Genomic DNA, 24627 nt, shown 5'->3' with positions numbered 1-24627 from the left:
GATTATTACAAATTATTAGCCTTTCCATTTTTTATTTACCTAAATCACCTAATTTACCAACCTAAATTATTTCTTAAAAATACATGCCATCCACATTCGCATTCGCATCCGCATCCGCGGATGTTAGCTTTTAAACATCCGCATTCGCATCCGCGGATGTCTAAAACTCCACATTCGCAACATCCCTAGTATGTACATACATGTGTATGTAAAGTTGCATATTAAGTCAATTAATTCAATTATTTGTTTTTTTTTTTGTGTGTTGTTAACTCCGTTAAATGAACTGATTTTGTGAATTAATACATTTATTTGAAATATTTTATGGAATCGGCATCGGCCGATTTTTTGCCCATAAGCCGATTAATCGGCGTCGGCATCGGTACCTGAAAAAAAATTGGAATCGGTCGGACTCTACGCGAAAGCAACTGAAATATTTATTTTGAATTTGTGAGCGTCAAGCAAAAAAAGTTTAGAATGTTTTACCATAAGGGTTGCATTTTTGGGCAAAGTTGTGTATTACAAAACTTGAAAAAGGCTTTAGTAGATTTTCACTTTAAACCGAACACAACCATTTTTTGAAGTTGTTTTCGGCTCAGGTTTTGGCAAAACGGTTCGGCACGTGGTTCGGCTCAAAACCCGAAAAACGGTTGTTCGGTTCAAAATTGTTTTGTAGCACTGTTTAAAGTGCCTTAAAACATTTATCTAGATACTTAAAGCACGCAGTAATGATAGTGCGATTACATTTGTAAGCTGTAAGCTGTAGCTGAAAATTCGTGCTAATTTTTGACCATTTTTCGCTGATGATGTTGCTAATTTTTTCCACATGTATAACTCATGAACAAAATTTATTTTTATATGGGAAAAAAAGGACAACACCGTTACCGAAAAAAAAATTTCAAAAATCAATGCGAATTTTGAGCCACTTAAAACTACCCAAAATAAATATAAAGTTCTCATTAAAATGTTTGATATGTTGATGGCCATTCTTTTGTGAATTTTGTATAAATTTAGTATAAATTTTAAAAGAACCATATTTTATTTAAAAATAAACGAAAATATTTTGCATATTGTGAAAAAAAACTAAATTACGAATACTCTTATGAGTGGCTGTATGTACTTCAGTTGCCATCGCAAATTTTAAAAGTTTTGTGAAGCATATCATCTCTTCAACAGAGAATGTTTAATAGTTCTGCCACACCCTGTATATAATACATAGATACTGCAAACAAACGACTGTACTTGTAATGCAAGAAGACAGGCGATTGATTTCATTAAAATCGCATAAAATTCACATACGAAAACTTTTCATCATGTAACTTTGTATAAATACATATGTGTGTATATTTTCCGTACATTTATGAAAAAAAAAAAATAAAAATACAATGGCATACGAAAACTAAACTCACCAATATGGCTGGCTGATTGTAGGGGGCGGTTAGCGGACGAGTTATAAGCAACGCTGTTGCTGCTGCTGAGCTGGGCGATGTAGTGGCCAAATCAAAACGAAATCGCGAATATTGCTTCATAAATATTTTCCACATTACATAAGCCATCGTTGTTTATTTGTGTGCGGGTGGCGGGAGGGGGTGGACGCGGCAAAGTATGAACGCTGAAATGATAGTTGGAGATGCAATTCCTGATCAAATGCCGCGCTGCCGTTGTTCAACAAGCAGGTTGGTGTGGTGTTCCTCTCACCGTTGTTGTAGATGTTGCTGTGGCAATTGCAAATGCAAATGACGTGTGTGCAACATGCGAGCAGACGGTTGAATAAAGAAATGCGTAGCAATTGCTGTTGGATGATGCTGAAGCGATTTGAAAAATTGATTTAAATCTCATATAATGCGCGCACACGCACACGCACACACAACGACTCGTTTGTATGTATTTAGTTAGCAGTACATTAGACTGGGTCGGTCCCCATACAAAAAAAAAAAGTTGCTAATGTCCGCCCCTAAATTTAAAGATTATGTTGAGAGGGTTCTGGAAAAAATTTTTTATTTTTTTTTTAACCCTCCGAAATACAGCCGAAATGGTTTTTTCGTTGTAACTTGGTTATTTGACGGCCGATTTTTAAAATTGATATGTNAGTACATACATATATGTATGTATGTACACTTGATAATTGTGAAAATTTGTCTGCGTTAACTTGCTGCTGGCATTTGCTTGATTGGCGATGATTTTCGACTATACAAACGCTTAACGATTTTCATGACGTGCCACTTTTCCGATTACTTTTCCATGTTAATCTTTATGCACATTGATTTTTTTTTCCTCAATTATGATATTATGCAACTTACGCCAATCTGTGATCAAATAATTGCAGTTGCCACGTTTGTTAATTGAAATTTGTTGTTTTTTTTTTGTTACGAGTATAAAAGATCTGTAGTGTGGAAGTAGCAAGGCACTATTTTATTACGGAAGTAAGTATTTAGGTCATTACTTTTTTTGTTATTTGAACCTCTTCTTAATCAAACCGTACTTAAGGCCATCAACTTTTTTGATTACTATCAGATGTTAACCATTACGGGACCTCTCAGCCTACAATTGAGGCGGTAAAAATTTTGAATTTTTTAAGAAAAGAAAATGAAAAAAAACTGTTTTTTACAATTCAATTTCCCGAATTTTTTTTTTCCTACAATACTTTTTCCCCACAAAAAATTTTTTGCTCTTTGCATAATTTTTCAAATTTTGTGAAGTTATTTTCAGAGTAAAATTTTGCCTGAATAAAATTTCTAAAAATCACCACTTTCTCTCTCCTAAAGTTTTTTTTGTTAGTTATCTAATTTTTCTTAAGATGGTTTTTCTTAAAAAGTTTTTTGCTTAAATGTGATTTTTTTTTAAGTTTTTTTTCTTAAATGTGATTTTCTTTCCAAAACTATCTTTTTAATTTGTTTTTTCCTAGTTTTGGAAAAAAAATCATTATTTCCAATTTTTTTCTGCTTGGATATGTTTCTACCATTTTCTAAATAAATGTTAAGTGAATTTTTTACCTTAGCGTTTCTTTCTAAAAAGAAAATTTTTATAAGTTTTTTTGTTTCTATAAATCTATTACTTTCCATGTGTTTTTTTTAATTAACCTTGTTTTGGTAAAACTATTTATTTCCGTTTTTTTCTGTTTGGATATTTTTTCCGGGATTTGGTAGTTATTTTCAGAAACAAGTTTTTTCTAAAGAAATGCTTTTCTAAGTACCCTTTTTTTGTGTTGGTGTTGGTTGATTTTTCCGACAGGGTGGTAAGATGATTTATTTTGGAACAAATTTCCGTCATCCCTTGCCAAGTTTGGTTTGCAGACAAACCGGTTTCGGCATTGTGCCATCTTCAGTGTAATGATGACGGAAATTTGTTCCAAAATAAATTACCCTTTTTTTCTTTAAAAATAATTTTTTCTAAAGGATTGTTTGCTTAGAGCACTTTTTTTTAAGAAAAATTTTCTAAGAACTAATTTTTTCTACAAATTTGGTATTTTCCATAACTAATTTTTGTCTACGCACATGTGTGTATGCAAATACATATATTTTTTCAAGTTTTTTTTTTTATTTTCCTAGTTTTGTTATAAGAATTTATTTGTAAAACTTGATTATTAAAATAGCCAAATAGCTTACAGTTTTCCTTATGATTGGAGAAAAGCTTTGAGTAGTATATTTTTCTTGGTCCTCAGAGGGATAATACTTTATTGAAATTTGACCACCATCAAAGAAATAAGTCCGAAAAATTTCCATAGTTCCATCAAACAAAGTAACATGTTGCAATACACAAAAAGTGAGTTTTGGGACATTCCTACGCAATTGTTGGTTCGTCAAAAATCTCTCATCAATAGGGTCCTTTGATATGGCGCATAAATATGCAATGCCCAACAAAAACAAGAAGGGTTTTGTAGCTCTGCTATCACCTGCGCGGGTACCGCGTCGAATACTGTACTACGTTTGTATGTCTAGAACGTTGTTAAGCTGAAACAACTCATCGCCTGCGGTATTCAGATTCGCCAACGCAAAAGCTTATAAATCTTCCGTGGAATGGCACTCTTGAACACTCCAAGAACCGCCTAACTAGGTGATGTCATCGTCCATGATTCTGCGCCGTACTTCAATACGGGTATGATGAAAGTTTTTTGAAATTTTGTAATCGTGAATTTCAGACGCCGTTGGGCACAGCTCGATTATAGGAAATCATTTTATAGAAATAAATCAGCGGCCTTAACTAGGTAAGAGAAAACCCAGAGTTTCGTTGAAATATATATAGATACATGTGTTCATGTGAGATTTTTATCCTGGAGGGATAGACAGGAGGTCAAGTTGTTGATAAGAAACACATTTGCATCACAGAAACAAGCTAGCTAAAGCTTAATGAACTTTCTCGCTTCTTCATTGTGAGGAGCGTAACACTCTCCCACACCGGCGACCCTCTTCACCACCTTGTCGAAGGGGGTCAGGCTTCCATTAGGTATTTACGTTGATGGCACACCAATTCTGATAGCCTGCTCTCCCTCTCCGCGCATGCTGCGCCTATGTGGTCACCGGGGACTAGTTTGATGTAGTGGACAAAGCTTCAGACTTGTCAGAACTCCGCACTCCGGACAGTGATAGGTTGAATTCTGATGTCGCCTGAGCACCAATTGCACAGTGAGGCCGAAATGAGGAAAAGGCTCCGCCCAGGCATGTGGGGGCATCGTTTCGAATACATCACCACCAATCGCAGACACGGAGCTTTGACTACCAAGAGAGAAAACCGCGTTACTTTGTTATCAGTTACAGTCTGTATAGTGTGGCCGTCTTAACTGGTACCTATCCAGGCTCGACCCCAATTACCTTTGTGAGGGTCTGGCATGTGCAGACTCCCCGCACCACACCAACTACCTCTTCACATGCCACCTCAATCCCACTCAACTAACATCCGTCTCCCTTCGTTCCAACCACGTCAAATCAGCCCATTTCTTGGGCCTGTTAGTTGAACTTGACGACAATGACTGACTAGGCGGGGCTTAGTAATGCCGCTACAACAACAACATATAGCGTTGTGTGTAAAGCTTTAGTTTTTCCATTTTTACTTTTCACATACCAAGTCGACGTTGTTTTTTCCTTTTAAATTTAATTTGTGCTTTTGTTTTCCCCTTTATATTTTTTCATGCACTTTCATTATTACATATTATTAGAGTTATGCAGTCTCTTTTCAATACATATTTTTAATTTCAATCTTTTTTTCGCATTACTTTCATTTTATGTTTTCGCAACATTGGTTTGTTTACTTTTCGTTGAACATTTTGCATAACGCCAGGTCACGTCGGAAACCGCCAACATGCAATCTATCAATAATAGAAGAAAAAAGTCGAATAATATGAAATAAAATAAAATACACAAATGCGCCCATGCACTGGTTGCACGGCCACAGCCTGTCGGCCAGCTCGGTCAGGCGGCCAATTCAACCTGGCATTCTTCGCGCAGACGGCCTCTTTGGCCCACAACGTTGCCACGGCTGCAATGGAGCTGCATGCCTACGTATACATATAGCTAGGTATTGCTCCGGGCGATGACGACGGCGGTGGCTATGGCGGTGGCTATGGCGGTGGCTGTGGCGGTAATGGCGATCATACCGGAGATGATGGCGTTCACTTATGAATTTGTATTTTGGCACAACCTTACCGACCTCCGTCGACTGCGCCCGCTCAAACTAAAACACTGCGCCGTGTATTGCAATACTCTTCGATGCACTTCACTCAACATGCATACATATATGTATTTGCCAAAGCACTTAACTAACTAAAAATCGAACGCACTTTTGTAACCGCGCACTGGATAAAAAAAAATGATTCACTAATAATATTTATGCACGGGAATTAAATTCGAATGCAACTTTTTCGATTGCCTTATAGCCTTGGAATGCAAATTTTGTTTTTTTTTTTCGCGCAAGTTTCCAAACTCACATCAGCTGTGGCGGCGATGTATGTTTGTATGTTTGTAGCGCTCACTGTAGCCGACCGATCGACCATCCGCGTTATGCGGCAACGTGTGATTATTACTTAAACGCCCGCACTAACTGACCGGACCGACTGACTGCGCATAACCGTCCCCTCATGGCGCTGAGGGACGTATCGCTGTACGACTTTACTTATAGCTGTGCTCGTATCGATCCTACGAGGTACATACATACATATGTATCTGTTCACGCTAGATACTTACTAGACACTCACTAGTCATAGACTAGACGACTGAGAGTTTCGCGAGTTTCCCAACAACTGAACAAAAAACCAAGTAAGCAAACACAAAATATGGCTTTCCACTAAGCTCAGCGCACAACGCAGTACGACCAACTATCGGCGTATATGAATAATAATAAAAAAAAAAAGTTGATGAAATGCTAAGGAAATACGAATGAAAGCGGAAAAACAAAATAATGAAAAGGAAGTTGGCCGCGAAGGAAAATAATAAAACTTACATTCGGAAATGTACAGTACATACTTAGTATACAAACATGCAACATGACAGGCCAGCAAGCGTAAGTATGTATTTACAAGCGGCAGGTAGTTTTAGAGGGCGGCGAGGCATACGCTGCCGACTATCTACTATGTAATATGTGTTCGTAAAAACGGAAAAATTTATATTTATGTAGTGTCTATGCAAGTGTGCTTTGTCCAAGCGCCGCACAGTGGTACAGCCCCATACAATTTTTTCGCAAAAAAAATAGAAGGAGCCGGCGAAGAACCTAAATTTTCCGTATGCAACATTTCTGGACATAAATCAAGAGAGGAGACGAAAAATTGGTGTGCTTGATTTATTTCAAAGCATACCTTCCATACAAAACTAACCTCAAAAACGTTTTAAAAATTATATAAAAAGTACACCGGTGAATATACATAGATATGTATGTGTGTATGAGTCCGAAATTTTGCCCATATGTTTGTAAGAATGTTGTATGTGAACACCAAAAAAAATTACGTTTATTTCAAAGCATACCTCCCATACGAACCTAACCCCAAAAAGGCCTTAAAAAGGCCATAAAAGTACACCAATGAATATATGACTAAGAAATTTTGGTCAAGATGTTTTCAATAAGGTTATGTGTGAACTCTCAAAAATTGGGTGTAATCGATTTATTTCAAAGCATACCTCTCATACAAACCTAACCTCAAAAAGTCTTAAAAATATTTACCGTAAATGCCATCATTATTATATGAGGTTGCGTTAAAGGTCGGAAATATCAGCCAACATTTTTTTTTTTCAAAAATCGAAAGACAAGATTCCGATCTTTAATTTTTTTTGTAGCTAGAAGACGTAGGGAGAACGAGGGAACAAAGGTTTTGTTCATAAAAAGTGTCAAAGTCGGCATTAATAATGTATATCTTTTGTATGCATACATTGTGCGCCAAATATGGTTAAACTGTTTTTTTTTAGTTTTTCTCAGATTTTTTTTAAATTACTTGGAAATTTGAAAAAAATGTTTACTTCAAAAAATTTTGAAAAAAGTTCAGTGCAAGGTAGAAACACAGTATGGGTATCAAATTAAAGAGAAAATGCTGTAGAATTACAGCAGATTTTTTTGGTGCATAAAGGCTAATGAATATTGGAAATGTCCTTTTAAAATTTTGTCCTTGAATTTCCTCGAAATTTTGCAAAAATTATTACTAATATACATACAATCGACCAGATCCCTAAATTTCGTGCTTCTAACTTTGTTAGCTTAAAAATGCAAAATTAATTAGAAGGGTATTTTCAGTATCTAATCGGTTACTTTTATTTTGTATAAAATATCCAATTTTTTAAAAAGTTGTAATGATACTTTCTTATTCAAAAACTGTTTTACATTGCTAAATCAACCAATACTTAAAAGAATTGACTGTTCAAAGAACCTATTTTTTCCGCCGAAATCCCACTGTACGCCATAGCACACGAATATCTATGAATGCATGAATGAATTTGGCGCATGAGTAAAGCGGTATGAACTGAAAAGATGTCTACATATGTATGTATATGAATGAATGAATGAATAAATAGCGAATGCAGGCAGCAGGTAAAATGACATGACCAGCAAGCAGGCGAGAATGACTCAAATAGTAACAACAAGTATAGCTGCGAACGAAAGCGTCTATAACAACGCACAAAGCCATGAATATAGGCACATACTAACATACAGATAAACCACAACTAACTAAATAAAAAAAACAACAACAACAACAATGCCACGATACTAAACAATCATGTGAGCCAAAAGTTTAATGAATTGTTAAAAAGGCGTTGCCGTTTTAGTTATCGTAAAAACCTGCACTGCGTTGCACTAAATACATACACACATATGCACATACTGTTATCTATGTATTCGATTTATACATAGTAAATACAACAGCCGCGACAGCATTGCGACAAAGTTAGTGTAAAATAACATAACACACCTACCGATGGACAAGAGAGCGGGCGATATCCTTTTAATTTGTTTCCTTGAACAGCCCTTAATAGAACTACATAAAACTTATGTACATACATGCATACGTAAACCTAATCCAGAAATTAACCCAGTAAGCCAGTGAGTCTATTACGGAAATTATTTGATCACAATCGAGAGGTTAGTTATGCATAAAAATTAAAGGATACCATAATCGATGGTTTATCGACTTTATTTTCGATAATGTTATGTTCATAATGAAATGGTTATGGAGAACTTTAGCACATAAACGTTCTTATTGAATTTGTTATCTATAATTATTACGTAATTTAGCAATATTATCTTTTTTACCGGTGTCTACATACATACATATGTACATACATACCTAATGGTATGACTCGGCAAGAAAGCATTTCCCCATACTTTCTTGCACATTTTTAGTAATAAAATAAATTTAGTAGTAAAATAAAATAACGTAAGCGAAATTTTTTTCAAAATTTTATTTTTGATGCAGAAATGTTCCTAGGGTATCTAGATGTATTTCTGCATCAAAAATAAAATTTTGAAAAAATATCGCTTACGTTATTTTGGCGGTTAGGGCTCGAATATCGCTCAGATATAATAATTATTACTGAGTGTTATTTTCTCACTTCATACATAGACAGCGACACTAAAATAAAGGGAATAAATGTCAAAATTTGAAGGTCAAAATTTGGATTGGTTACGTCTATATTGCCTTTAAAGTTTTTTAAATAATCATTATTTTTGAGTTGAAAATTATAATAATGTCGGTTAAGTAAAAAAAATAAAACTCTACATAATTATTATTATAAGCAAACAAATAAAATAAAAAATTTTAAAAAATTAAATTAAAAAGTGATTTTAATTATGATTATCGTCCCTGATACTAACAGAAGCTTTAAGACAGTTCTTTAATATTTTGTGTTTTAATTTTTATTTTATAGTAAAAACAGTAATTAATTCAGAAAATCGTTCATTGGAAACTTTCTGAACCATCTAGCTCGTTTTTGGTACCCAAAGTTAGTATATATAAATTTTCCATTTGATAATTTAACACGAAACAATTAACTTGGGTAAATACGAGCACTTCATATGAACCCCGGAGAAGTCTCTTTCTAATAAAACTCATTGAGTGCTTTACTGGGTAATACACAAACTTTTTTTTTATCAAAATCCATTTGACATTGCGCTAGCTAGTCGCATCATTCTTCATGCCGCTTATAAATAGTCCGGGACTAAACTATAACCAAAAAAAAAAATTACTGTCACTATCACAAAATCTACATGCAAAAGATGAAAAAAATATTTATGTATGTACATACATACATATATACAATTTTATGTAGTTTCAGCCCTCACGTAAAGCTTTTAGTAAATTGCTTATAAAAGTCAGTAGTTTTTCCGACTTTTCTGCTCGGAACCCTCACTTAATTCGTTTAATATAAATTTCATGTTTCGCTTTATCGCTACTTGTGTGTGAATAATATTGTCTTAACATACCAATTAGAAGGGTGGATAATTTGACTTTTGGCCAAAGTAAAGAAAAAAAGAAAACAATTTATATTTGCCTTATCTTTATTCTGGTTTTCGCCGCCTACTGACAATTGTGTGAATTCGCTTGTCAACAGCCAGTTGTAGTCTACAATACTCTGACAACTTAACTGATAGACAGACAGATAGCAATTGTTGCATTTTGTGACATTCGCGTTAAATACATTTTAAGGGCTAACAATAATGGGGGAGCAAAAGTATTGAATACTAAAGGATTTTAGTTATAGAATAGCTAATGTTTGAAAACACATGAAAAGTATGGGCAATGAAAGAAATGTTTGCATCATAATACGACCTTTAATTTATTAACATATATATGTAGGTACGTGTACTCAAACTCCAACTAGATTTGGATGCATCTCTTCCCAATTTTTTTTTTTTTATTTTACAGTGGGGTAAAGTTTCTAGTCCTTAGTCAGGCGAGTTTCACCAACGAAGTGTCAGTTAGGTCCCATGTTTGTATATGCGGTTAGCCTTTTAGCATCTCAAAGATGGCATATAATTTGTTCTACTTTATTTTTTCCTCGTAACGAAATTTGCACTGGTCAGAACATACAACTCCCAGGTATGACAAATGTTTCATTACCCTGTAGTGGCCTGCTATAGAGTGCGTAACATTTCTTATTGGCAGCCCAAAACAAAATTATCTGCCTTAGAATCCCTATGCAGCGCTTTTCCTGTCCGTCATCGTACTGTGATCTAAATGAGGTAAACACGGTATCTGGATTGGTATTAAAAGCTGATGGCAGACTGACATCAGCTTTGGGGCGAAATCGTTTGCTATGCGATAAAGGTGATCCCTGTCAAAGGGTATGTTGATATCTTTGCTCGCTTTCCCATCTTCTGCGTACTACCTACGACTTATTTCAATGGCATAAACTTCTATCTAAAAGAGAGGGTTAATTTTTTTCCAAGCTAGATGCCTGCTGCGATACCGTGGTCGGTGAGACTGTAAACTTAATGTCGCTTTTGATCGTCCATCGGCTCAAATTAATCTGTTTGTACATAAAAAAACCTTCTACAAACTAACTTATTTTACAATTTAAAATTAAGTTTATCATTAGTCAGAGACTCCTATCTGAGTTGAATTTTCTACCAAACCACAGCCATGCAAAAGCTGAACAGACAAAGAGATAGGGCTGAGGTGGTTCCTTAAGTTTCACCGCATGTATTCCAATCGGGCTGTGATCTGCCTAAACGCACACTGCAATTAAGAGCTGCAGTCTTGTGAACTTCTTTGGTTCGCCTTCGGGCAGAAAATCCTGTTTTTTTTTACAATACTGACTGACTTGACCTGATATAAATCCCATCTGGCCGCGGTTAGATCGATTCGTGGGTATCCCTCCGCAACATAGTTTCGAGCAAAATACCTGTGGCCTGTTATCTATAGAACTCAGATATCTGCCATACATATGGTTATCAATAGGTACAGCGGGCTATACAAGTAAACTTAACCACAGAGCCAACCGACCAAACTTGATATGAAGAACAATTAAGTACTTAGCGAGCACTGCTACCTTTCTAGAATTATTGAGCTAACCATTGAGAATTCCCTCCAAACGTTTAGGTCTCCAGACTGCACAGCACCAGCGCTGGAGCTCGAGAACAAGTTCTTCACTCGAACCCCCTCGAGGTAGGATTGGCGGGATGATTCGGTCTGGGGCCTCAAAGAAAACTACAGATACAGCCTTCTATATGGATAGCTCTAAACTAAATCTAAAAGTACGGAGTGGGATACACCAAAATATTCCGATAGCCAAGCAGTTATTAAGTCACTGTGAAACCTCATAAATAATTGCGATGCAATATAGGAAACTCCTCAACGAGTTAATTTCAATGTATACTATCCACATTATGTGGTGGCCAGGCCACAGAGATATACAAGGTAACAGAGTAGCGAATGACTTGCGCTTGAAGAGAGCCATCTAGCCTGACGTCAACTCTTCTCATACGGCGGACATACCGCTATGTACCTGCTAGCCGTGGCTCAAGATAAGCATCGTCGAGAAGGCAAATAAAAGATGATGGAACCCACTTTAGGGACCAGACTCGACAGGTAAAGATTCAACGAACTCATTCGGTTGGAATGCCCTCTACTAAAGCTGGTGTTATTACATGCCGCTGCTTAACGGAAAGACATGCTAGCAGAATGGGCTTGCTGGCCAATGTTTTGTACCGAATTTGCCCCGTCATGGACGAAATCGAGAATATGGAACACTACCTCTATCACAGCCCTGCCCTTTCGTGGGCGAGAAGACGCTCATTTCACCACCATCTCTTTGTCCGAATGAATTCTAGCACTTTGTTAACCAAACCAACTGGACCTACTTCTCGTTGCTACTAATTGGTATCACAATGAGCTCACTGGATCTGAGGGGCGCTTGATGTCGAAATTGTCGATAATGATTTTTAACTGGGAGGGAGTGATAACCAGACATTGAACAACTAACTACGTTGTGTGAAGGCAGTCGCTTTAACCTAACCTACCCTAGGCTAAAGTTAACCTCTTTGGAAGGTGTCATGTTCCAGATTCTGGACTAAGAAGCTATTCGTACTACAAGGTTTATAAACCTAATAAAACTTATGTATAGTATTTGGGCAAGTGTATATTATTACTTTGGAGTTTTCTTAGCTCATAAAACCTCTATTTCGTCACCTTAGAAAGCCACAGAGACTTCACCGTAGCCTTGCAGTGTTCCATCAGGTATCCACTGATAGATCGTATACCCTCTCGGTTAAGATTAAACCGTTCCTTACAGCTTTAACGAGAGAATTTATAAATCTAGAATACTCCGACATTCTTAGACGCTTCGCTGTGCATCCCTTGAGTGCACCACAATGGGGTCATCATTTTGCGAGAGTACCAGCTATTTTGTCGCACACCGCAGGTTAACCTTGTCTGAAGTTCATAGTATATTCAGTTTACAGTTACAGTCTATGTACTGTGAAAAGTTTATTATCTGTATGACTTTTGAAACTTAAAAATTATTGATTACCTTTAAAACTTATCCTTCGGAATACAAAGCTTATTACTTTTCAACTTTTATTGCCTATTTACTATGCCACAACGGTTCGTTTGCAATTTTTTTTTTTTAACTTTCAATTATGGCTATTGATTTTTTCAAGCACTACCTATGCCATTAAATCAAAAGTATGTTCACTACTCGTTGTATCTGATTTTTTTTTCGCATGTGTACATGTATATCTATGAGAGTGTTCATTTGTCTTTGCATTATTAATGGCATTTTAAAAATTCAAAAATTTGCATGCATTCAACGTGCAACCGAAGCGGCGGCACCCACATTGTTTTCACTCATTCGTTACTATGCCGTCTACGAATTGTGTGTTGTTGCTTTCATTACTGTTTTCATTTTTACATTTTTACTTTTCTTTTTTTCAATGCTTGTGTGGCGCATCACATTGCCTGGAATTTGCAATAGTTGCACATCAGCTGGCCGCATCGAATTAACACCAATTGGCATACCAACCGACACCAAACAAAAAAAATAAACGAACAAAATAATAAAAATTCGAATTCAGTTTGCATAGGCGTTACGAAAAGGAATTACAAGAAATGCAAAACAACAAAAATGCCAAATATTTTCAACTTTTTGCCGACTCGAAAGTAATAAAAAAAATTTCACTAATTTAATTTTAATATTCTTAAGTAATGGAATTGTTTTTATAAGTGGCGTCTTTTTGGGTTCGAAATAAATCCGAATCAAAAATACAGTGGAAGCATTCGCGGAATCCATCAAGCTTCAAATATCATTCCATTCACTTCGAACTCATAAAAGTAACTCTATTTTTAAGCACTTTCTATTTACAGTACTCCCTCTGGAATAACTGTCGCTCGCAGGAGTTGTCAGTCAGCCGCACCTTCAAAGGCAAATTTTGCTAAACGGAAATTGATGGCCGACAGTCTGCGCGCATAGACACAGGTTTTAATAGCTGCCGCGTCGTGAAGGAGCAAATGTTAAGTACATACATATGTATGTAAATGATTACACGGAAGTATATACATATGTATATGGAAGGCGTTAAAACGATAGTCAAAAGGATATTTGCACTCAACGCTCTCGGCCAGAATAGCTTGTCATGATTAAGGGTAGAAAAGTCATTGCACTAAATCAGCGAAAGAATTGCCACTAGTCACGCTAGTTGACGCAGTTAGCCGTACTAGAATGTCATTAGGGTGGCCAAAAAAAAAAAAAGTAAAGTCGGAATTTTAATGCTCTCACACCCTAGGATTGTTCTGTACCAAAAAAATTATACATTTTTTTCGAAATCAAAAAATATTTAGAGGTCGCTCAAAGCGCTCAAATTTTTCCATGTATTTTGTATGGAATTCTTGAAAATCAATATTTTTCGATCGGGAAACTTCGATTCTCTTCAGGAAGCTTCCAATAATAATACCTAATTATTAACAACTGTTTTTATAGGACCTCTAAAAACATCATTTTTAGAGGTGTTTGGTGGATCTATAGTTACTATGAATAAAAAAATTGGTTACATAAACAATTGGATATTATTAATGGGAGCAGTGTTGCCGTTGAGAATATTCAGAAAGTCGCAAAAAAGGCGTCATTGGCGAAAAAAGGGCCACCATTTTATTATGCTTTTCTTTACTAGTAGAAGAATAAATCTGTTGAATTTTGAATTGAAAAGAAAATAGTGGGACAAGGTTCGTACAAAACAGGGCTGCAAACATACACGTAAATCTGGTTGCTGCAAGGAGAATAGTTGCATTTCCTTTAGAAGTTTTAAGTGACGCATTTTTTCGTACATGGACAACTTTGAGCGCTTTGAGCGACTTCTAAATGGTTTTCTGTTTTTTTTTTAACATGCGTTTTTGGACTACCCTAATGTGCATATATACCCATACAAAAAAAAAATGTAAAAAGACGAGGTCAACTTGAAATATCAGTGACTTTTTTAATTTCCCGCGCAGTATCTTTAAACGCAAAACTGCTGGAAAATTTTGAGTAAGCTTTGACATTTAGTTTGTGTTTGACAGCCGTAAATTGTAACCAAGATGGAAAAAAAATTAATTCCCTTTGTTGATAAACATTACCGAAAGCAGGGAAAGGCTTGTTTAGTACAGTGGGATTTGTGCACCATCAATTTCAATGGCTATAAAGTGGTTTACTGAGTTCCGTGGTGGTCGTGTGTGGACTCCGAACGTTCAGGTCGTCCAAAAGGGGGGCGTCACGCCTAAAGTCGTCGATAAAATCAGTGTAATGATACTGGACGATCGGATAATGAAAGTGCGTGCGGTGGCTGATGCTGTAGGCATCTGAACTGAGGAGGTGCATCACATTTTGCATGAATATTTGGATATGAAAAAGGTATCGGCGCAATGGATGCCGCGCTTGCTTACACTCGATTATAAAAGCGAAAGTCGAAATCCGAACGACGAAACATGAATCCACAACAATACACCAGAGACCAAGGAACAATCAAAAAGTGTATCAATGAAGGCCAAACTGGGTCTCTCGGCTAATAAAGTCATGACCGCAGTTTTTTGAGATGCACGCGGTATCATTCACATTGAAAACCTTGAAAAGCGTAAAACGACCACTGTAAAATATTATTCAGAGATTTTTAGCAGAGTCTACATGGATTTGAAGCAAAACGAACGCATTTGGAAAAGAAAAATTGCTGTTCCATCAGGACAAGGCCCGGGTGCACACGTGTCTAGTCACCATAAAATAGAGACATCAATTGGGATGCGAACTTCTACTCGCGAAATTAGAAAAACGCTGGACTAAATGTTTTGAGCTAAAAGGAGACTATGTTGAAAAATAAATCTTTTTTTTTGCCGAAAAATATATATTTTATTCAAAAAGTCACTGACTTTTCAAAATGCCCACGTATGTGAGTATGTACTGCCTCGTACTATGAAGAGGCTTTGCATTTTCAATTTTTCTGTGCTTTGTATGCATACATACATATGTATATGTAGATATGTATGCACCAGGACTTGTGTGCATGTGTATACCTAAGAAGTTTGAAAGTGAAAAAATATATACTATTTAATCGCATAAAAAAAAATCAATTAAGGTAATTGTTGGATGTAAATTTTTTCACTTTGGTTACCAAGGACTGCACTCAGCATAAAAACTCGACTGGCTTGTTAGCAACTAGGAATGCAAGCAAAAGAGCGAAAAAGGTAAACTTTTAACAGTATTTAATTTCATTCGAATCAGAAATCAGTGGTGGAAAGCTTTCAAAGCGGCGAGGCAAATTATCAGAAAAAGTTATTTAACGCAAAACTAGTAAAAACTTGCAACTTACCGCCACTTTTACACTTTCTGACGGTTAAGTTTTGGCGCAAAATTTTATTGTTATTTTTTTTTCTTTTGGAATATTTTCATAAAAATAAAAAAAAATATATACAATAGATTTAAATTGTTCATCCATATTTTCATTTCACTAAATATGTTTCATCAAATTAGCCTCTTAAACACTTTGTTTACATTTGAATTTGAAACATAACCTTACTTTTTATCTTCTGCAAATTTCTGCTAGTACAATTTTTACTTGCGAAAATTTCCAGCACTCTCGGGTTGTTACGCTCTCGAATTCGCTCTCTCTTGCAAATTTTTTGGGTTATTGAATGCATCTCCAGTAAAAACTTGCAAGTACTAGTAACAATTCGGAATAATTTTTTGACACTGAATGGACCTTATATATCCCAGCGGACCCGACGGAGTTTTGTTTTCATTTTCTTCACACAGAAAAAAGTGATCTAAATATACACTCACTCCACTATATCTGCGTACACCTTTTGTATTTTTTTTTTTAATATTTGCAGTGTTTTGCAAGCTTTATTATTTTTTTGTTATTTTTTTTTACAAAGATATGGTTTATGCCAAGGCGAATTTATATAAGGTGGTGTTGTTTCATCAGCTGTGAGTAGCGTTTGATTGTCAAAATTTTGAATTTCGTTAGTGAGTGAGTGAGAACGTGAGAGTGTTTGCATTTTCTGTCGCCCTTTTTCATTCGGGGAAGAATAGCTGAATTTTGACAATGGCCCGCTAAAAGCAAAAACAAAATAAAAGTAATTGTTGTATTTGTTCAATCGATACCACCTTATATGTAGTCGCCTTGGTTTATACACTAAACAATATCAATCAAAGTTTCAAACTGTATACAAAACAAGTAATTTTTAAGCAAAAAACAAAACCGACTTTAATTCACATATAAAAATTTAGGATTATCGTTATATTCTTCATGATCCAATGATCGGATTTAAACCAAATTAAAATGGGACCACCTGTGCGTCAACACTTTTCCTTTAAAAAAGAATTATAGAAATCGGTTAACTTGGTGCAAAGTTAAGCGCTAACATATATAAAAAAAAAATATTCAGACGAATTGATAATATTTCTCCTTTTTGTGAAGTCGGTTAATTAAGGGAAATTAAACGAATTTTCGTCAAAATTTTAAATTTGTTACTCAGATTTTCTAACAAAATTATGGTATGCAGTTTTATAGTATAACAAAAGCTGTGTTTTTTTTTACACGCATATACATCTACGCTTAACCTGTAAAAACAAAAAACAATCACCGAAAATTTCCATTTCAAAACAAGGTATTTTGATTCTATTTATAAGCGCACATAAAGTTTGTCGCTTTGATCTCCATAAAATTTTTAATAATTTTATTGAATATATTGATGAAAATTCGTTAGATTTTCCTTAATTTTGTACACAGTTTGGAATCTTGATTTATGTAAGTACATATATGGTTTTATTTATAGAATGAACCATGTTTTTGTACAAAAATAACAAAAAAGTTATAGGTTACAAAACATTGTGAATATTAAAAAAAAAAAATACAGGGTGTACGCAGATTTGATGGAGTGAGCGTCTTCGCAATTTGGAAAACTCCAAGTTGATTTAAGACACATGGCTTCTTCGTCATATTTGATTAAAATTGCACGTGGCATCCTTCTATGCTATATGCGCATAGTCGAAAAAACATTCCATACAAATTGACCCGCTCTAATGTACGTAAACATTTACAAACTGTTTATATTTCTTTACAATATTAACCCTCTCAGAACTATAAGCCTTTAATTAAAAAAAAAACGCAAGAATTGAATTGCAAAATGTGATTCATAAAGAAAGGAAAGAAAGTTTTTTACATTAAAAAATAGTAAAAAATTTGAGCAAAAAAAATGTTCTGCTAAAATCCAAAATAAATAATTTATAGTGCAAAAATTATTTTTTGCTCAAAAAAACCTTCGTTTCTAAGCTTAGTATTTTTTTTTTTATTTATGTAAAGTTATTTTTGTCCTGAAGAACTCTTTTTTTCTGAATTATTAATTTGTTAATTTTTCACAAAAATTGTTTTTCTCCCAGAAAATGTCTAAAACAAAATTGTGTTTAAATTTTCCATAAAAATAAAATTTTTATTTGGATGAGCCTTACTTACTAATTTCTTATAAAATCTCTTGAAAAGAATAAATAGCTAAATGAATGTGAGACAATTCGAAAAAAGAATATGTATATAAAACTGCTAAAAACTCACTAAAATATTTCCCCTTGGTCCTGGAAGGGTTAAGGCTAATAGGTTTATGCGCACATCCAAACACTTTCCTACTTACCCAATTGTGAATGCGATCTATAAAACGTTTCAGCGAATCGATGCGGCGAAGAGACATCGCAATACGACTGCAAAATGTTGAAATCAGCATAAAAAGGCGATGAAATAAAACACCGCTATTGAAGCGGTCTGGGCGACAGGTAAACATTGAAACGAGCACAAGACACACACACGATAATAAACAAGTGAAATAGGGGAAAGATGATGGATTGGATGTGGAACGAACACGAAAGTTCCATTACATGCGAAAACGGGACGAAAATAGTGAACACACGTTCAACAAAAGGATAACAAAAAAACAAAAAAAAACACAAAAGCGCAAACGGCACGCGCGAAAGGACAACACCGGAGCGTAAACACTGGAATGCACTAAATAAATTAAAATTTTCGTTGCACTTACTTCCTCTCAAACACGCCACGCTACTAATATTTGTGTGGTTGGATTGTAGGCGTTTTTTTCTTTTTCTTTAATTTAATATTTTTGCGCTTGCAAATCAATCTAAATGGCAATTTAAGTAATTAATTGCCTTCACTTGTTTTATTGCACACTTTTTTCACACTTTCACTTAGAACTCCTTCAATTGCACTTAAGTAGATTTGAACATTCCTCTTCCTTAATTCAATTGCAGAATTTCCCGCGAATTACCTGCAAATGAAACGCAGCGCCAATTTGAATTTACTCAACCCGATTACTTCGATTGTGTTTTACGATTGCGGCTGGTCGGTTTAACTTGACTGAAGTTACTGAGTGACGACTGTTGGGCCAACTGGCCGCGCTACCTTGCGGTTGGTTGGTTGGTTGGTTGGTTGGTTGATTTACTGTCGCTGGCGCTGGCATGCTTGCTTGTTGGCTTGCTGGCCGGGCTGGCTGCCTACCCGCCGCCTCATTGGGTGGCTCATTGACATACTAAATACTGAGCGCGGCGTGGCTGGCGCAACTGACTCTCGCTGATAAAGTGTCGAAATGACGACGGGACTGATTGACAGTCTAATTGACAAAATGCAAAACAAAGCACCTGCTTCACTGCTCTCTCTAATTTTACCGCCAATATCACCCGCATCAACATCGACCCTAATACCTCCCACGCGCACTTGCGTTTTTATGCTGCGCTGCTTGTCAACCTTAGCGTAGTAAGTTGATAGCGGATTTAATGCAATCAGTTGCTTTTGTTGTTACTGTTGGCTTAGTTGTTGATAGTATGCACCTACATACATATGTATGTATGTATGTACCTGTAAAGTTGTTGTTATTTGTAGGGCAGAGAGGAATTTTTTGGCATGCAAAATAAATAAATATAACAAAAAAGGAGAACAAACACACTCGACAACAATCACAACAACAACAACAACGTGAAAAGCCGTAATAATAATAATAAACAGCAAATAATTCGGTTCGTGTGCGCATACGGCAACAAAATACGCGAAACATGGACAAAGTGAAATGGAACTTGACGCTTGTCTGTTGTCATGCTACGGTACAGTGGGACAAAATGTACCGAACAGTTTGCATTAAAATTTTAAACTTCTAACTAGAGCTGTAGGTCTATCCGTGTAATCGGAAATCCGGCTATCCGTTCGGATATTCCGGCATACGTATAAAACCACTATATCCCGGTTAATATCCGTTCATTTTATTATCCGGATATTTGTACTTTTTAATCAGATATTTGTATATTCGCATATCCTGATAAGCCGCATATTCAAAAAATCCGGATAGAACTCGCGGCCTGACTCTTAATTTTATTCACAATTTTGGGGAAATCTCCTAACTTTCCACTTAAGGATGTTAGGTTAGCTTAGGCCGGCGAGCTACTTTGACCAAATAGCTTAGCTAATCCGTTGAAAACGGTATCAGTTTTCTTGACACACTGGGCACATTTTTTTAATCAGTTCTATAGCATGAAGTAATTGCGGCGATAGAAAAGTATTACGTACCCTTTTTCGGAGATGTTTCCGTTAAAAATTGAACACCGCGCCATCAGATCTGTATCGTTCGTTCGATGTCAAATTAAAGGCGGATTCATCGTTTTAGTTCAGAACTATTTTTCCATGTTGTTTTTGTTGCGTTTCCATTTGATAATATGATGCGAAATCTTTCTTCTTCAAAATCTCTTTAATGTTCGGCTTTTGCATAGATGGAAATCTTTCAAAAATATTATCTAGTAAAGCTTTCTCAAACACTTCTTATTTGGTACCAATCTTGTAACCGTCTAAGCGATTTTGACCGACTCCAAAACAGCACGCCAGTCGTTTCTCTTCTATGCCGACTGATGTCAATTGGAAATGTCAACCTGACTCTCCAATGCATACGAGACCTTCCGTTTCCTCTGCTACCGACAGCTGTAGTGTTTCATTTGATTGCTATATTTTTGAATTGAAAATATTTCTAAATCAAAGATTTCTTAAATACCTTTCGGTTGACACACATATTGAAACATTTTGCTTATGTTATTAATTAAATTGAATTGCATTCTGGAAATAGGTGGCAAACCATTTCAAAAATATTTTCGGCAGTAAACTTCCGTAAACCTCTTTAGTTTTATACCCAAATTGTAATATTTAATTTATCTTATCAATTTAGTTAATTAAATTTTTCAAACAGCTGGCAACTCTCCGCAAAAATATTTTCTGTTAGACCTTCTTATTTAATTTATATATTCTTATTTTGATACCATATATTAATGTTTAATTTATCTATTTAATTCGATTAATTAAATTTTTAAAACATGTGGAAACCCTCCTAAAAACATTTTCAGCAGTAAACTTTCTTAAACCTCTTTAGTTATACCCATATTGTAATATTTAATTTAACTTTTCAATTTAATAATTTTAATTTGTTCAGCCAGTTGGCAACTCTCCTAAAAAATAGTTTCGGCTGCAAGACCTTTTTAAATCTCTTTAATTTGATATCCATGTATTAATATTTAATTTATCTCTTCAATTTAATAAATTAAATTTTTCAAACAGGTGGCAACTCTCATTTCATTTCATTTCATTTATTATAAAACATAACATTAGCACAATAAGATCCCAATGATCTTTTATAGTACAACTGTAACTTATAATAAAGAATTACAATATGTTAATGTTTAAAATTAAGTAATATATAAGTCAAAAACAGGAACAACAAAAACTTACAAAACTCTATAGAGAATCACAGGTGGAGCATAAGGAAAAACATAAGAATAATGTATTGATTACCCTATACCTAACTAGATAGCGAGCCTCAGAGGAAAAGGTATAACTTTGGATATGAAAAAATATTTTCTGTTCCTTCTTATTTTGATACCCATATATTAATATTTAATTTATCTATTCTTATTTTGATACCCATATATTAATATTTAATTTATCTATTCAATTGGCAAAATTAAATTTTTAAAACAGGTGGCAACCCTCGTAAAAAACATTTTCAGCAGTAAACTTTCTTAAACCTCTTTGGTTATACCCACGTTGTAATATTTAATTTAACTTTTCAATTTAATAATTTTAGTGTGTTTAGCCAGTTGCAAACTCTCCTAAAAAATAGTTTCGGCTGTAAGCCCTTTTAAATCTCTTTAGTTTGATATCCATATATTAATATTTCATTTATCTCATCAATTTAATAAATTAAATTTTTCAAACAGGTGGCAACCCTACTAAAAAAATATTTTGGGCTAATTAGTTTGACATCCTTATAAAAATATTTAGTTTATGTGTGATGTGCATTTTTTTTGCATATAAAAAAAAACTGTGTTAGAATTTTTTTAGATTTTTTCGCAACTTAAAACTTGCACTTCAGTACACTAGAACTTAATGGGTTATAAAACTGCATACCCGAAAAATTTTTGAAACATTTTATTAAAAATTTCAAAATTTAGATGCAATTTTGCAGATTTTTTATAATTCTTGCACAAAGTTTGAAATGAGTTACACTTTTACAAAAATAATAAAAATTAAATAAACAAAAGAAAAATAGGCAAAACTTGCTGAAATGTCGCGTCCTTATTTATTTTTGCACCGTTGTATATATAGATATAGATTGACTTAAGATATAGAACCACTATACCACAGTGCACCTTTCGCCTACCAAACGCTTGTAATAAAGTCTCGCCTCACGTCAAAGGCGTCTACGCTACGAATGCTCTCAATTTCCTACATACAGTACAAAACGCGAGCCTCAAAACACGTACGAGTATGTAGAATAGAGCGTGGAAGGTAAAATTGCGCGCACAGTGAAATTGGGGCCGTGGTGCCGAAGCGACGGCGGCGCTCAAATGTCTGATGAGATTACTACAAAGTCGGATTTACCACTAAACATATGGACCCACATATGTATGTATGTATGTACATACTCGTTAATATTGCACTGCTTACATAGAATATTTCAACGTCCAATAGGCAAAGTAATAATAAAGCTGATAATAAGTAGGTATCAACTATAACTAGAGTACCTAACAATCAAGTAAACATAAGCAGTGCAACGCTATGTAAGTGACGTTGGAACGCACTCAAAAGGAGGCCGAAATTCGAGTAAGTAGATGGGGACGAGTACGTAGCGCACCAGCGTAGCGGAGGCCAATTGAAACGCCCGCCTCTTGATGTGCAGCGGAGTGCAGCGCATGCAAAATCGGAGCTGACTAGCTTCGGAATGTAAGACTTTAGTAAGCAGAGACGAGGAGTGCAGTTGATGAGGGAGTGTGGGGTGTGTGGGGTGTGCGGGGAACAGTGGGTTTGTTTGACTATTGCAAGTGGAGTACGTGAAGCCCTACATTTTACTGATTTATGTATGTATGTATGTATTTACTCATGGTTACTTCTTCCGAATCTTTATTTTCATTGTTACTGTTCGTTGCTATTGGTGTCGCTATTTGTTTGCCGTTGTTGTATATTTGATTGTTGCTGCCGTTACTATTGTTTATCGTTATGTTGTATTTATGCGAATGGTTCTTGTTGTTGTTTGTCGTGTTTTAAGTGGTGGTTGTCACTCAATTGCATTGTTTAGAATGAGAATTTTCGTGGCTGACACAACAGTAATGGCACTCAGATAATTTGTAGTTGACGGTGAAGCGAATTGCTGGAAAGCGTAGGTACACGCTAGAAAAATTAAAAATGCAATAAATTAAAAAGTGAATCTAAATTTCTGTAGAAAGTTGTGATTTAATGCTATCAGACAGAAATGTTTCTTTCCCCGAATGTGTACTTTCAAAGTTCTCTTATTTTTCTAAGATTTATACATATACATAAAAATAAGTAGCGTAAATTATCTTTTAAGAATTTGCTTTTGCGTTTTTGCGTCTTACTCAAAAATTGAATTTTTACAACGCTAGTACGAATGGCAGTATCGCAATTTTTATTAAAATATTTGAGAAGCTAGTCAGTCCCGGACACCAGCGATATTGAAATACGAGGTCTTAACAATCGTGCACTGAACTTGCATTTGGTTACCACAGTTCTGCCTCAAAAGGCTCTATATTAGCGTGGGCCAAAAATCCGCTTTTTTAGAATTTTGATTGGTAATAGCAAAAATATGGTACATTATGCTCTAAAAAAATCTGTGTGAAATTTGAAAATTTTTTCGTCAATATCCTAGGCTTGCCCAAGTCCATTAGATTTCAAGTACTAAAAAAATTTTTTTTTAGCTAACTTCGATTCTCTACAAAAAATGTCCATATACCAAATTATGTTGGACTAATACCCTCAAAGATTATTGCAATTTTAGTAAAAAAAATTATTAATTAATTGATTTATTAATTTTTATTTTTTGAGCATATTGAACTTTGATGGACTTGGACGAGCCTAGGATATTGACCAAAAAATTCTAAATTTCACACAGATTTTTATTTTAAAGCATAATGGACCATATTCTTGCTATTACCAATCAAAATTCTAAAAAAGCGGATTTTCGGCCCACGCTACTCCATATCATGGCAATCTGTCACCTTCATTGACAAATCTTAAAGTTGCCGGTCGTTTTCATACATNCGAGCCTAGGATATTGACCAAAAAATTCTAAATTTCACACAGATTTTTATTTTAAAGCATAATGGACCATATTCTTGCTATTACCAATCAAAATTCTAAAAAAGCGGA

The 24627-nt window shown here is 35.1% G+C and overlaps 1 protein-coding gene across 3 annotated transcripts in view; it reads right to left on the bottom strand.

Annotated features, from left to right (window-relative positions):
- Window positions 1–19389, bottom strand: part of Pura (Puratrophin-1-like) — a 254730-nt gene extending 235341 nt beyond the window's left edge. The window contains exon 1 of one of the 3 annotated variants that reach the window (XM_017633296.1): window positions 18557–19389. In XM_017633296.1, coding sequence (XP_017488785.1) covers window positions 18557–18703 — 147 coding nt within the window. In that variant the 5' untranslated portion in view covers window positions 18704–19389. The remainder of the gene's footprint in view (window positions 1–18556) is intronic. The other 2 variants (XM_017633311.1, XM_017633318.1) reach the window with 2 other exon arrangements.
- Window positions 19390–24627: the final 5238 nt, after the last annotated feature.

This window comes from Rhagoletis zephyria, unplaced genomic scaffold, assembly GCF_001687245.7.
Source record: "Rhagoletis zephyria isolate East Lansing unplaced genomic scaffold, Rhagoletis_zephyria_1.1 Rzeph_scaffold_00104, whole genome shotgun sequence".
NCBI lineage: Eukaryota > Metazoa > Arthropoda > Insecta > Diptera > Tephritidae > Rhagoletis > Rhagoletis zephyria.
The sequence above is the reverse complement of the archived record's forward strand: the minus strand, read 5'-3'. Positions and strand labels throughout refer to the sequence as shown.